A 15347-nucleotide genomic window follows, 5' to 3' on the forward strand; every position below is an offset into this window, starting at 1 on the left:
GAGGGGGATTGGAGTTTGCTTATATCACTGCAGTTTGCTCTTTTGGCTTCTTTTACATTCTGGTATTTTCTTCGTTCTTGTGGACTATTTGATCGAGCTACGAAGGGTCACCTCTGACTATGTCCAGCTTTGGCTCGGTCTTCATTGTCATTTTCTGATTTACATTACCCTTTGGTTATATCCAGGCTACTATTTCTGCACCATCAACAACTAGCTTCTTTACATGTCCACATGTAGAAATACTGCGCTAAACTAATTGACTCTCTTCGTTCATTCCTCTCTGTGTTACCACATCTTCTAGTCTGCTTCGTAAACCTTCATACAATCACAGGAGCACTTGGCACCCGCTGGTTATTTGAAGATTCTGACCGTGAGCACGATTCTGTGTTAAAAGAGCATATATTTAGAAAGGAAGATTTTTTGTTTATATCTTCTTGAGGGTCCTAATTTTGTACATCTTACCATATTATCCAGTGAAGAAATTGTATATCCATTCCAAAGTTGGTGTGGTCCACGATTCTCTTTGTATAAGATAGGAGCCGTGCGTAGGTTCATAATCCTTGTTTTTAGCTTCATGTGTTTGATTTGCTTGTGATTTTTCTCAATGCAAAACCTCATTTCACTTGCTATTGGCTCACGAAGTCTACATGTTCTTTCAATTAATCAAGGCGGGAATTGCCTGTTGTTTCTGCTGGACCTTCCTAACTATCTAAAAGGTTGTAAATTTCTCCCAAAATTAAACAATGAATGCGTGCATCAGAGAAACTGAACCTACAAGGAAAGATTTGCTAGCTTGGAGAACCTGGTCCTTATTATGGTGAGTTTTGTACGGTGTTTTGATTTTGGACTGTCTTTTGCAGCTTCATGATGCTAACATATTTTATTTCCCCATTGTTTGAGCAAGCGTGTTGATACCAAAGGAAACATCCTGGTTCGGATATATCCAGATGGAACTTTTGACCCTGCCTTGCCTGCACAGGAGGTAATTATTGTGTTGCCTGGACACATGATTAACATTCAGTAGTTTGTCATTGAATTATGGTTTGTTGGTTTTTTTCCCCCGCCATGAAACCTTTTATATCTTGAAGACAAATTAGCTTAAAGGTTTTAAAGCACCTTAGCAGGAGTACCTTGAAATGCAATTGTCAGCATTTTTAGCTACCGATGCTCGCAAACAGAAACGAGGTTATTTTTGGGTAATACTGATGGTCACTGATAAGCAGAGGTAAAGTATTTATGCTAGATCATAGTATAATCTCTCTGTGGTTCAGAAAGCATGCACTTTGAAAGATTCCATTCTGTTGAGAATTATTTCCTGTACTCAAGCCAATTCCATAATTAAGATTTTGCTCGAGGACTTATTGCAATATGGTGCTGTCACTGTGGGTTAAGCTCATCGTAACATGCTTTTACCCTTACTCGATGATACGATATGCATCCTTTTATCATTAATCCAGTGGGAAAAGAGATGAATGTACCTATCCGATGCATTTCCTGCAGACCGAGCTTACATTGAGGATTGGATTGGATAGAAGACCTTGGATGAAGCTGGGAAAGTCAAATTATCAACATCTCTGAGAACCATCTCCAGTCAAATTTATATTACCTTACTTGGTGGATGATGCAGCTTCAGCGAAGAACGTGGCAACTGGAGCAGGTTCCAGTAGTTGGACCCCTTGGGTTCAGGGTTTCTATCGAAGAATGGTTAGGCTGTTCAAGGATCGGCCTCTGCTCCTCTCTGTGCATTAGCGAGTGATGCAGGATGTATTATACACAGGAACATGAAAGATGAAGCGAAATGATGTTTTTTTTTCTCCGTGAGGGAGCAATTGAATTTTTGTAGGTTGACATGGTGATACGTTCATGGTTTTGTCTACCTAATTTTTTGATGATGTCCAGTGAACTTGAAAGTTCTGAGATTACACTGAAAGGTGACATTCCCATTTCTATGAAGGCTCATGAAACTTTTGAAATAATCGAAAAAGAAGGATCTTGCATCAGCCATGACTAGCTCTTAATAGATGCTCAAAATGTTATGGTATTCCGGCAGTTTTGCGCAACTATGCCATTAGAAGTTGAAGGCAAGTCCAAATTCAACGGCAACTTCAACTATCTGCTAGTAAACATCACATTCTTGGGCAAACTTTCCTCTATCTACGCCTTCTTGTAAAACTAAAAAAGATATTAGGCATTGGTGAATGCATTACAATATTGCTAACTTACCAACTTTTAATCTGCCCGCTTGAAAACTTAAGAAGGCATTGGTAACTTACTAATTCATTTGACATTTGTCTATTCATTACCATGTCGGAACCTTGCTAACCTCTTACCCGATCTAACTTACAAATCAATTTGATGTCAGTAAATTCTTTACTATGACAATAGTTTATTAGCCTTTAGCTTGTCCGTCTGTAAAATTTTAATAAAGATGATAACTTACAAATCAATTTGGCATTGGTAGATTCAGTACAATACGGGTAACTCACTAACCAGTAACTTGATTTTGCGAGTTCACATCATAAACTTCCCCAAACATCAACCAACTTGAAGAATGTGTAAGGAATTCATGGAAATAAAAGTAATGGCAATTCACTGTAAGATCAAATAAAACTCATACATGCCATGCTACAAAATCCGACACTTCATTGCAACCAAAAGATTATCACCAAAGAATACCTACAGCAACTGCTCAGCAACTGCTAACCCTCTTGGATTATTTTTTGGTTAACTGTGATGGAGTCGACTTGGACATCCTTCACGTACAGGAGAAGTCTCAACTTGTTGGCCTTTGCAGCGCTCCTGTCAATCTTGAGCACGGCCACAGTTGGTTTACTTTGACTGCTGACAAATTCCCGCGCAGAAGGTCACGGGACTATAGAATCGGCCCAACTTGTTAGCAACTTTCCTAGATAATACCATAATCAAACAATAAGTTTCGGATGTATCTTTTGTGAGAGCTACGTGACGACCCGAGAAAACTTACGTCGGGGTCAAGGAAAAGACTGATGTGGTACAAAGTCAGGCCTAATCCAAACCCAACAATAGAAACGATTCCGAGCCCGATGGTTCTGGGAAATACAACATACGTACAACAAGCAAAGGCTAGTATCATCGCAATCTCAGCCGTGTAAGCGCAATTTGTGGCGGTGCTGGCATATCCTACCCTCAGGTGACCTTTCATGGCAGTAGCAGCGTATTGTAAGGTTAATGCCAGCACTGACAAACCGAACGCTATAGAGTTCAATATCACAAAGGCTTGGAAAGCTGCCCTGCCAGCAAGAATCGCCATTCCATTGTCGTTGTTATAACCTCCGGGCATCGTCAAGGACGCGCCGAAGGCAACTGTGGCTATGAGTACCGACACTAGTATTTGAAACTTGGCAAATACATCGTAATTTTCTTGGTAGGCAATATTCCTTTCTGTGGTTATAGAGATATCATTTGGCTTGTCTAGCCACTTCTTAACATTTTCAACAACCGCGCGTTGAAAATAGAACGCACCAAATTCTCCCAACAAGTGATGAGCTTTTGCGGCAGCGTAGCCGACCTAAAGAATGTACAGAAATATTAATTAATGAGTGGTCTTTCCCAGAGAAATACTTCAAAACCCTCACTCTACACAATGAAAACCCTTTTACAACAAGCAGAAGTCCTAGGGAGTGCTAACATAATGAAGAATTCATTCAATTCATCTCTTTTAGATAAAACCAGTAAATAGAGTCTTTTGAATTAAACAATTACAGTTTTGGGTAATCATATAATTAAGTGAGATAATCTACGAATTGGTTGAAATCCGTTTCCCAGATGGGGCAGAGTGCAGGTTCTCTGTTTTACCTCGAAACTGTTTGAAAGGGGGCACAGAAGAAACAGAAGGAATTTAGCTAAATATTGTACAAACTATTCTGATTCATTTCTATGAATGTCGCCCAATAGTCGTTTCAAATTCAGAAAGTGCATATCAACTTTTGGATTGGGATTTTCTTAAGTTACACCTTAATGCCACCTCTTAAATAGTGACGCCTCAGCGCAGGAGCCATTAGACAGTTCAGATTTATACTGTACTTTTCTTTCTTTTTTCTCTTTACCTTGTCCCCTAACTTATAGAGGAACCCAACCCCAATGTTTTGCATTGCTTTCAAGATAAATAGGACACTGTTACTTTTGAACAGGTTGAAGACCCGCCTGTCGCATGGATTTGGAATTTAAACTAATTAAACAATTTAGTTTTAATGATATTGTATGATCATCCAGCACAATATTTATAAACTTCAGACATTACATTTTAGAGAACTAATATATATTTATTAACCAAACAAAAAATTTAACTAATGTTGAACATTACTTTACTACGTGGTTTGTCTAAAATTATACCCTGTTATTTAAATATTTTGTTACTAACAAAATATTCAAACTCAATATTGATTTAAACTATTTTTATTTGATGCATTTAGCTAATCTATTAATACATTTTTTTTATGTAATCATATTTATAAATGGGCTTTTATGTGTGGGAATTCGTTAGAAGGTTCAATACTATAAGTATTGCTTCAATTATAAAGACTTCTATTTTTAACATTTTTGCAATAGTAACTACTCGCAAGATAATCATTTGGTAAACTGAAATTTGTATATGACAATGCACATTGATAACCATGTTATAGATTAAAAATAATATATATATTTGATCGCAACCTTTTAGCTACCGTTTGCAATACTCACTAATATGTCTGCATAAATTTTTTAAATAGACTATTTAATTTTACAATTTTTTTATTTTTTTGGGTCTTGAACGAGCTCCTTTTGGTGGATGATGGGCTCAGCAAGAGCCCACCTAGGAAGACGATCCAATAAACCTCCATATCCAATTTGACATTTTGCATTATCACTAAAGGTACATCTATTATGCGGAAAATAAATGATTTTGAAATCTAAAAACAATCGTTTATATCGCTTATAAAAATGAACAAACGAAAATCTATTTTATAGTCCACGAAAATGTCTTGGCATTTATTGTTTTCGATAATGAAATATTTTTCATTAACTAATTATTTCAAATAATATAAATGATCATTTTTATGTGATTATTTTCCAAATTATTCATTTTCTACAAAACTCCATTTGTTTCATTTGACAATGAATGATTTGAAAAATATGTTGCTAAAAATAATTGTTTATATCACTTAACAAAATCAGTCAACGAAAAATATTTTTATTGTCAATAACAATTTACATTACATGAACAATGAGAATTTTTTTATTGATTCATTTTTTTTTTTAAACGATACAAGGGATCATTTTTAGGAAAATATTTTTCAAATCATTCATTTTCTACAAAACATATATACCTATCATTTTGTGCACACATCCAATTTGTAGATAAATTGATATTTTGAAAAAAGAAATAAAGGGATATGACCCTTCACGATTAGTTAATCATAAATATATATCAATTCACTTCACATAGTTATGCGAATTAATGTTGACATTCTGTCGTAGGAATATTAATGATAGATTAAGCGGTATAAAAAAATCCTTTTATTTGTGCCTAATTAATGTAATAGTTAGAGTGCTAATAAATGTTAGGTGAAGTGGGAGGGAATGAAGCTTTTTTTTATACGTGGTTCAACCCCAAAGTTCAATTTTATTCAACTTTCTAGTTAGATATGACTAATAAGATCACTTCACTCCGAGGCCCTTTTTCAAATGCGTGTCACACTCAGTAAAGTAACCTTTGCTGCCATTTGCTATGAAAATTGAGAATATAATCAATATAGTTAAACAATTGAATAAGCAAAACCATGTTGACGTAAAAAGACTTCAATTGGGTTGTTTGTTTGCACGTGAAATGAGTATCACCTGGGTCACAGTTTCTAGACAATACTGAGAAAATTACTCTGTGAATGAACGAATTGGGCTCTATGGTGTTCAAGCAAACATACCTCTTTGTGAGCATAAAAAATGTCATGGGCGGTCAAATGTTCCTTATTTGTGGCTGAACAGTCCACCCCCTTATCTTGTGCCAATATGTAAATGATGTATTTTTTATGAAGCACAGCCAAATGTAGAGCCGTGTTTCCATCAGTATCTTGTTCGTTGATAAGATCCTCCAGGTTTGACGTCCCTATTATGTACTTGACTACCTTTACTTGTCCTCCAATGACAGTTGCATGAAGAGCCGTTTGCCCTTTGTTGTTTATGATGTCCCAAGCATCAGGACAAACTGTAACGAGCTCGTCAATGACTTTGATGTGGCCTTGAAACGCTGCAATGTGAAGAGCTGAATCTCCCTCTTTGTCTAAGCCATATGCCGCAGAAGTATCGTGTTTCAGGAGCAGTCGAACTGCTTCGTCTTTTCCAGAGTAAGCGACATAATGAAGAGGAGTCCACCGAATATCATCTCCTTCATTGATCAAGTCTGGTCTCTTCTCCAAGATTTTATCCGAAACTTTGCAAACACAATAAGAATACGTCACGATTTAGACTGTTTTTAGCATCTTGACATAGATATTTAACACTGCATTTCGTCCCATTTAGCTTTCTCCTTTTTCTCCTTACTAGGGAGGACCATGTCAGGTTACTCTGAAGTTTCTCTAGAGATGTTGTGTAACACATGTAAAATCTAACTTCCTTCAATCTAGCATAATGCAGAAACTTGTAAATTTTTCTATTTTGATAAATGAATTTGTCAAAAATTCATAAAGTTGATTGAGAAGATGCTTCATTTCTATTTAGCAAGGCATCTGCTCTGTCAAGGCTAGAATAAAAGATCAAGGGTTTTTACTCAGATGCCAATCAGAAAATTAAATTGAATGAGGACTTAGCACCTTCTACATCTTCCGACGTTAAAATCATTGTACTCCCTTTTTCCAAGCCATCATAATTTTCCCTCGAGGGTTAAATTTTTTTGCGTTCATACCATGATCTTTTGGAAATATATTGCAATGTGCCCTATCATCAACTGTAAATTGAAAAGCAATTAATCATAAGGAGAAAATGACGAAAAGAAGAAGAATACCCAAAAAAAAAAAAAAAAACAGGAACTGGATGAGAGAGAAAAGGGAAGACGTTGGGGTATGATGGTGATAGTGGTTGACGATGGTGCCCGGGGAACAATATGTAGAAATATTCTGTCTTATGATACTATGTACAAACTCTAATCTTCTTCTTTTGGTCCGCAAACCAAGAGAAGACGAACGAGTTGGAACTTATTTAATTGTCAATGAATATAACAATAAAGAGAATGCACCAGGACTAGCAACTTGAATATTTTCAAAACATAATCCTCACGCAGAAGTGGGTCACGCAGAAGTGTTCAAGAGGCATGTCCTTGGGAAAAGCATGACCTTTTTCACCAATATAAAAGTAATAACAAATAAATAAGGATGCGTTTAGTAACGTTTCTGATTCGAAAAACAGGTTTTTTTTAGAAACACTTTTTTTCTATTTTTATTCCCGGGAATAGTTTTTAAGCATTTGAACATCTTTAGTAACTACACAAAATTTCTGTTTCGAGAAAGAAATATGTTTGATACAACCTCAAATTTTTTGTAACTTAGAATTTCTTTTAATTTATTATTAATCTTCTTACAATTTTTTTTTTTTTTTCTTTCCTCTTTTTCTTTTTCTTCTCCTTCCTTCAGTCGGTTGCTAGCCGACGACCGGCCAGACAAGGGCCGGCCTCGGGAGCCTTGCCGGCCACCAGCAAGGTCCCCCAAGCCTTGTCGTGGTCGGGCGAGGTTCCGCGACCTCGCTTGGCCATCGCGAGGCTCAGGGGAACCTCGCCCGACCACAGCAAGGCTCGGGGGGAACTTGCCGGTGGCCGGCGAGCTTGGGGCAACCTAGCCAGGGGTTGGCGAGGCTCTGGTGAGGTCGCTAAGCCTCGTCTGGCTTGTCACCGGACAACGACCGGCTAGGGGAAGAAGAGAGGAAGAGAAAGAGAAATTAAGAAAGTTAAGAAAAGAAAAGAATAAAAAGCTTGATTCTTAATTTTTGTTTCTTGAGTTGTTCCCGGGAACAAGAAGCAACTTTTTTGTTTCTTGTTTTTGTTCCAAATCTGTTCCCGAGAACAAAAACTTACCAAATGTGTTTCTATTCTATTTTTACTTCCGAGAACAAAAGAATAGAAACACTTGTTCCCAAGAGCGTTACCAAACGTAGCCTAAATGTGCTGTCCCTCTGGAGTAAAGGAATAGAGGGGGACGCTAAAGGCGTGGAAAGATATGAAAAAGGAAGTGGAATCCGCGAGGAAAGAAAACAAAGAAAGAAAAAGAGGGAGTTTAACCAAATATCAAATAAATAATAAAGAGATTAATGCATGGTCAAAATACTGTGATAAGGAGTGTATAAGCCAAAAGAATGAAAAAAAGCGTGGCCGTAATTTTTTTAATTATATTTACAAGATACTAGTGTAGATGGGGGCCATACCACCGGCAATCTCACTAGAGAGAAGCCTTGCATTAGAGAGAGAACTTCGGTTGAAATTTATGTATCACTGGATTTATAATCTTGTGATACTTACTTGTTAGTGAGGAGTGCACTGCGGCATGTAGAGCTGTCAGTCCCTTAGGGCCCTTATGAGAGCATGGCGACGAGGAAGCCTGTAAAATCGGCTCAATGATATTTGGAAGGCTTCGATGTGTTGCAAGATAAAGCGGGTACTCACCAACAGCATTAGTAATATCACATAGGTGAGGATCTTCTTTAATCAGCAACTCAACCACCGACTCGTGACCTCCTCTAATTGCATAGTGCAGCGAGGAATCCTCCTTATTATTCTGTCTCTCAAGTAGCTTTTTGCATGCATCAAGTTGATCTAGTGATTTTGCCAAATCCGTGAAGACTCGAACCGCATGGTCGTTTCCCACTTTAGCAGCAACATGTAAGGGAGTGTCTCCTCTGTCGTTACCTTGCCAAAGAAGGGACGATCTTGATTGATGTTGCAGAATATCTCGGATGAAATTTACCTGCTTGTATTGAGCCGCAACGTGAAGAATATTGTTCCCCTTGGCGTTGTTTGGTGGAAAAGATCCTCTCCATTTTCTGAAATTGTTGTCATCAGGGAATGAAAGTCTCCTGACTTTGCTGCCTCATATACTTTAGGATGCATACTCAGTCTCTCTTTCATTCTCAGGACACGCGGTAGTTGCATGTAAACTTATCAATATAAGCAATGAGTTCAAGTGGGAGGAATTTCTTTGAGCTTTCTAAGAGGACTAGTGTGAACGAAGGATGCTGGAGAGGAAATTTAGTTGAGCTTCCCAGGAGTAATAGAAAGGAGACATTTATATGCATATGGTGGTTCTTCAATTATTCTTATAAAATCGAAATAAATTTATCAAGTTTAGTGAATGGTTTCCAAATAGTCTAATCAGTATGCGTTTTGGACTTCCTGTTTTTACACACAAACAATAATAAGTGGGCCAACTCTTGTTAGAAGGAAGGAGCACAAGTACAAAACAAAAATAATAACGGTAAATAAATTATATAAGCATGAAATTGAGTTAACGGACTGCTTTCCACTCTTCATCAAAATTTGGACCATCGGACATGTATGATTCAAACATTCTTCTTGAAGAATCGAATTTGATTGAACTTATTTATTAAAGTAATGACATTTGTGGGCCCACTTTTAGCTGTAGTTTCCTTTTTCTTTTTTTTTTTTTTTTTTTTTTATTTGACCGACAAATCCTTTACTCTTTTCAGTCTTCATGGTCCTAGTTTGTCGTGAGTCATGCATTCTCACCATGTTACTTGTGATGGAAGATTTACATACATAAACTTTTTCCGCTCAAAGATTTACATATGCAAACTTTTATGGTGCACGAACTTAGGTAAAAATTAGTTGACGCCCAATTTGAGGATCGTCTCTACTTGTATGATCCATTGGCAAAACTTGGAGCTCATAATCATATCTTTTCTATTGTAATGTTTGCTTAATATACCATAACGAGTAGAAATCTAAAAAAAATTATGATAGTTCAATGACTATCTATCGAAAAAAATGAGAGAGAGAGGGAGGGAGGCTGGGCAAGACCGAACCTGCTTTGCTTTGTCAGTGAGGGCTAGTGACCCTTGGTGGGTTGCCGGTGAGAGCTTCCAGGCCCTCATCCGTGTCACATAGTGGTCGTCATTGTGAATTTATATGTAGAGTTGAATTAGTAAGACTATTCTTCTGATGTTCTAAACTTCTTATCTCTATGGAACACTAGCTACAACTATGTCTGTTAATGGAATTTGGCAAATTAGTATCTTATTTGAACCCCGGTGACATTATGTTTATTTAGAACTGAATAATCTGTAAACGGCAAACTGCATTGGCAATGGGTTATTTTGTTTAACTTAACTTTCTATTTTTTTCGTGTATGTTGGTCTAGACTTCCCACATAGGCGCCATCATTAATCTTTTTTCAGTTCATTAGAAAATGGACTTATTTTTATTGGTTTACTCTTTCCCCTGTCTCTTACCATGTAGAGAAATAGGAGGCGGCTCACGGGACCCGTGGACTATGCCACTTCTAGAGCAGGCAACTTGTCGACTATTGCTTGTTATCCATGATGATTTACATATGATGACTCCGTGACAATCTGTTATGTTCCTTGCCTTTCAGACTGACGTCGCTTGTGAGAAGGTGTTGACAGTTTCGGTGAGATATATTGTCTTCTGGTACCTAGAGTTCACTTTTACCAGAACAATTTTGATATCACAGGTGCAGAACACGAGCGAACGAACTTAGCGATGGCTTCGACATAGTCAGGCTTTCTCAGGCAATGACATTGAATGTCGATCTTAACCACATTATAAGTCTCTAACTATGCATTCCCTCTTGTTGATGGAGATAGTAATTCTTTTTTTTTTTTTTTTGGTCGAAATGGAGAAAGTAATTCAATTGGACATGGAATTGAACATATTGAGAAGTTTGTGAACCTTCATTTGATGCAAGAGAAAATCCAACAGCTGTAAGTCGAGTGAGCAAATTGGGTTGACACCATCAAAGAGCCTGGACTTAAACTGGCTTAAACTGTTAGGACAGGACGTAATTTTTCATCATCTCTAGTTTCAATAGTTTATATGTTAGGAAAGAGAAGACGTTGGTAATGACTGCACATCTTATTGACAACAATTTTAGTTAAAATTAAATTTATTATTTTAAGTTATTGAGGTAGTGAAAAGTTCAAGGTAGTATCCTCGTGGAAAACTTGAAGTACGTTTAAAATCTACACTAATGCTTTTGAAAGCTTAAAAATGAAAGCTATTAGTAGCCAGTATTTACCTAAAAACATGGGGTTTAGATGCTGCAATGGTCAGCTCTTTGTAATTATTCTGTGCCGTTCTATGTTGTACTCCAGTAATTCTTAGGTAACATAACCAGCATACTGCATTGATGCAGTATATCGACAACACAGTTAAGCTCAATAAGTGATAAATGGATAAAAGATAATGTTGTAATCTATGTATTCTTATTGTTGTCTTTGTCCTGTTGCCGGTTACCTAGTTTCTCATGTACATGGTTAAGAGTTATCCGTCTACCATCATTTTAACTTGCCAATCTCACAGGGCACCATGATTGGTCGAGGCGTTGTCGAATTTTGTGATGGAGGACCTCCGGTGAGAAAAAGTTCTGCAATGAGTGAATTGCACATTTTCATGCTATGTCTTCTTTCTTTTCAATATTGAGGTGAAAACATGTGGCGAATTACTTTATATTGTTCGAAGAATTTATTCCCCTTTGTCCTTTCACAAGTCTTATAGTATTCTTCTTTATTGTACTACTGGCCAGCTTTTGAGATGTGCACATAAAATTCTCTTTCTTGTGGTTGTTTTCTTAAACATGTGGTTGAAGTATAATACTTTGAGTCTGCCGAGAAAATGCGATTCCACTTTGCAGCATGACACTTTGTTAAGCCATGCCACGATGGTGTAAATTTCTCCAACTTCTCGAGAAAAGGACGTCATGAGTGCCATAATTTCCACACGGTATTCTCTCTTCTCCCTTTTTTTTTTTGATCATTTCAATTGCATAACTTATATATAGCGTTCACTTAAGTACCATAACTCTTTTTTTTCCTGATCACTTGAGTGTCATTTAAATTTTCAATCGATCACTTAAGTACCATAACTTTTTAAAATTGTTTACCACAAGTGCTACACTACATCAAATTTGCAGCACTTGGGTGAATATTTTAAAAAAAATTTGGCATATAAGTGATCGATTAACCATAATGACACTTAAGTAAACGTTTTTTTTTATAGAAATTATGGCACTTAAGTGGTAGGAAAAAAAAGTTATAACCCTTAAGTAAGCGCTATATGAAAGTTGTGACACTCGTAATGTCTTTATCCCCAACTTCTAGTTTGATCCTAGAAGTAATACTTGATTGCAGTTGTGAGCTTTTTAACAGCAAGTCTCTTCCCAGAACACTGCCTGCGCTGGTAATGCTGTGGGCCTAGACTAAGGACCTTAACTACGATGACATAACTCAACTGAAGCTCCTTCAATCTGGCTTCATTTTTCAAGCATGACATTGAGGAAAAGACTGCCTAGAGAGAAGAGGAACAATATTTTGGCAAATGTTTAAGTAGGAATTAGTGACGGGAATGATTTCCATGAAATAAAAGATTAGCTTCCTCATAGGGGAACGTCGGGTTTTAAGGATGATGCAATAAACTTCTACATTCGTGTATTTCAAACGGTCTGCAGCACATTGCTGCGCTAATTCCCCATCGCCAACCAGCTTGCTAGATATTCTGGAGAACTTCGGATGTAACTTGGTAGCTACGTCATTTTTCCTTCTTCAGTAGTCGAAAATCTCAATTGTTCATATTGAATATTTTCCCACACTACCGACATGAAACAACGAATTAAATCAATTATAGAGCTTGCTAAGTTCTTTTTTGCTACAACTGTACCTAATATAATTGATAGATCTGCTGATCTACCTTCTTGGTGTTGTGGTCCTTTTTGCTGTTATCGGCAAAGGAATAAAGTACTACTACTTAACCAGCGAAGAGAGCCACGTTACTTTAGACTCTTTCACCTGAATTGAAATTTATGTTTGATGAAAGGAAGTGCAAATGATAAAAGAAAAGGGGAGTTGTGATAGGACGGTATCATATTATGTCACATTTATAATTTCTTATGGAAAGTGAAAAATTGAAAGTGAAAAATTTGTGGACCCACAGAAAAGAAAATTCGGTCTCTGCTTTTTCAAATGATGACACTTCATTTCCAAGTAAATGCAGTAAAAAAGGAAAAGAAAACAAGAATGAAAGAAATGAATAAAGTTATGTATGCTTTCCATTTGTGTATTTATTTTTTAGTAAGTGGACAATAGAGGAGGTTTGTTTCCATGCTTCTTTCGATTGCCATAGACACCAACTACCTATCTGAGAAATTTCAAATTGCTGTGTTATTCGAAAACCCAGTAGTGAGTCGCCCTCCTAAATTCTTTGATCCTTGTCACTCAATTCATTCGGAATCTAAGTTACTTCTCCAATGTGCTTTTGTTAACTATTCTAACATACCAGGCTTGTTTCTTTGTTCGTGGAACTGGTGAAGAACTTCACATCATTAGTAGATACCTGCACTTAATGAGTTCAAAGTTTTTAGAACACCTTAATAGTAGCACCTTGAAATGCAGTTTTCAATGTCTTTACTCATTAATGTGGGAAAATGATACTATAAGCACTATAACTCTCGAACAGCGCTTACTTCAATGCTAAAATTTTTGGAATGATTACTCAAAGTGCCACTCTTTAAAAAAAAAAAACAACTTTAGTTCTATCGACGATTTAGGTTGTTGGAAAAATCTACATGGCAGTATTTTATTATATAAACTCCAATGTGGCTTGCCGGCATGATAAAGTCAGAAGTATATCTCTGACCGACGTCCTTTAGAGATTGTTTGCCCCAAATTAAGGAATTGGGCCAAAGTCAAAGTGTTGTTGAAAAACCCTAATCCTTTGTCGCGAACTCTTTTTTCTCGGCGCCCACATCAGGGGCGAGCGCCTAAAGGAGGTTAATGGCTCGGCTGAATTTATTATGCCCGGACTCTCCCAAGTCCACTAATTCGCGACTTAATGGTTCAAGTTTTTAACCTGTAAGTCAATTTTAAAACGGAGTCACCACTAATCGATTTGGGGTGGGTTGATTAGAAACCCAAGTGAAGTATCGGGAGAAATACTCACTCCTACGCAACCAGAGAAATTAGGATCGGGGACTTGATTACACTAGTTAATCACTAATGCCCTTTCGGTACCTAATCTTGTTTAAACCCTGAGGTTTTTTTTTTTTTTATGTTCGAGGGATTTTCCATACATTTTTGGGAGGAAAAACATTTTTTTTTTAGTCTTTTTCTAATTTTTTTGGACACAAAAGGGATTTTTGGTATTTTTGGAAAATACAAGTCTTTTTGGCTTTTGCTGAATTTTTTTGGCTTTTTCATGAATTTTTGGCTTTTTTTGGATTTTTGGCATTTTTTGGAAAATATGGAATATTTTTTATTTTTCTGATTTTTCAGAAAATAATTTTTTTTTTAATATTTTTCAATATTTTTTGGTTTTTTTTGGAAATTAAAATATTTTTAACATTTTAAAACATTTTTCGGTTTTCTGGAAATTAAAATATTTTTTAATATTTTTTTTTGAAAATAAATTATTTTTTATTTTTCTTTTTTATTAAAATATTACATAAAATAATAAAAAGCCGACCCAGGTTGGATCCATAGGTTGGGTCCGACCCGGTCGACGACCCAAAACGCGCACGGGCCCGACTGGATTTTTTTGCTTTTTTCTTAAAAACTCAACCCACACACACACGGAATTGGGCCTATTAAAAAAGGATGCCCGGCCCAAGTTGAAACCGGCCCGACGAGTGTGTCCGACCCGGGAAACCCTACCCGGAAACGGAGGAACCGGGTCGAAAGGACCCGCGAACCGACCCAGTTCCCGGCCTCCTCTCTCCTTCGTTTGCTCGCGGCGTTGGTGGGAGGGACCGAGGCGTCACCGGGCATATGGCAACGACGGCGGCGACGACGGAATAGACGGCGATGATGGCGGCGACGGCGACGACGATGGAGACGACGGCGACGACGGTGGAGACGACGACGACAATCTGCTCAGCGAGGACGACTGACAATGGGTCTGTGATGGGGGTTTCAGTGGCGGCACGATTCGAAAAGGGGGAAGATGCGACGGCGGCGACACGACCGGCGGTGGTGATGGTTACCGTTACCTGTCTGTGATGAGGTGGCGAATGGTGGCGGTGACAGGAGGTAGTGACGTCGGCCCCGTAGCTCCTAGATCTAGTGTGGCGTCGGCGGATCGATCGCGACGCGGCTCGACGGGGGGT

General features: G+C 37.6%; 1 protein-coding gene across 1 annotated transcript; it reads right to left on the reverse strand.

The window, feature by feature from the left end:
* Positions 1-2699: 2699 nt before the first annotated feature.
* Positions 2700-12523, reverse strand: LOC104442897 (ankyrin repeat-containing protein NPR4-like). Its single transcript, XM_039316179.1, has 5 exons — positions 12372-12523; positions 8519-9039; positions 5940-6445; positions 3036-3547; positions 2700-2841 (listed from the first exon to the last, which is right to left on the reverse strand). Exons 1-5 carry the CDS (start codon positions 12521-12523, stop codon positions 2700-2702), a joined length of 1833 nt encoding a protein of 610 aa, XP_039172113.1.
* Positions 12524-15347: the final 2824 nt, after the last annotated feature.

The sequence above is a fragment of the Eucalyptus grandis genome, chromosome 1, assembly GCF_016545825.1.
Source record: "Eucalyptus grandis isolate ANBG69807.140 chromosome 1, ASM1654582v1, whole genome shotgun sequence".
NCBI classification, from domain to species: domain Eukaryota; kingdom Viridiplantae; phylum Streptophyta; class Magnoliopsida; order Myrtales; family Myrtaceae; genus Eucalyptus; species Eucalyptus grandis.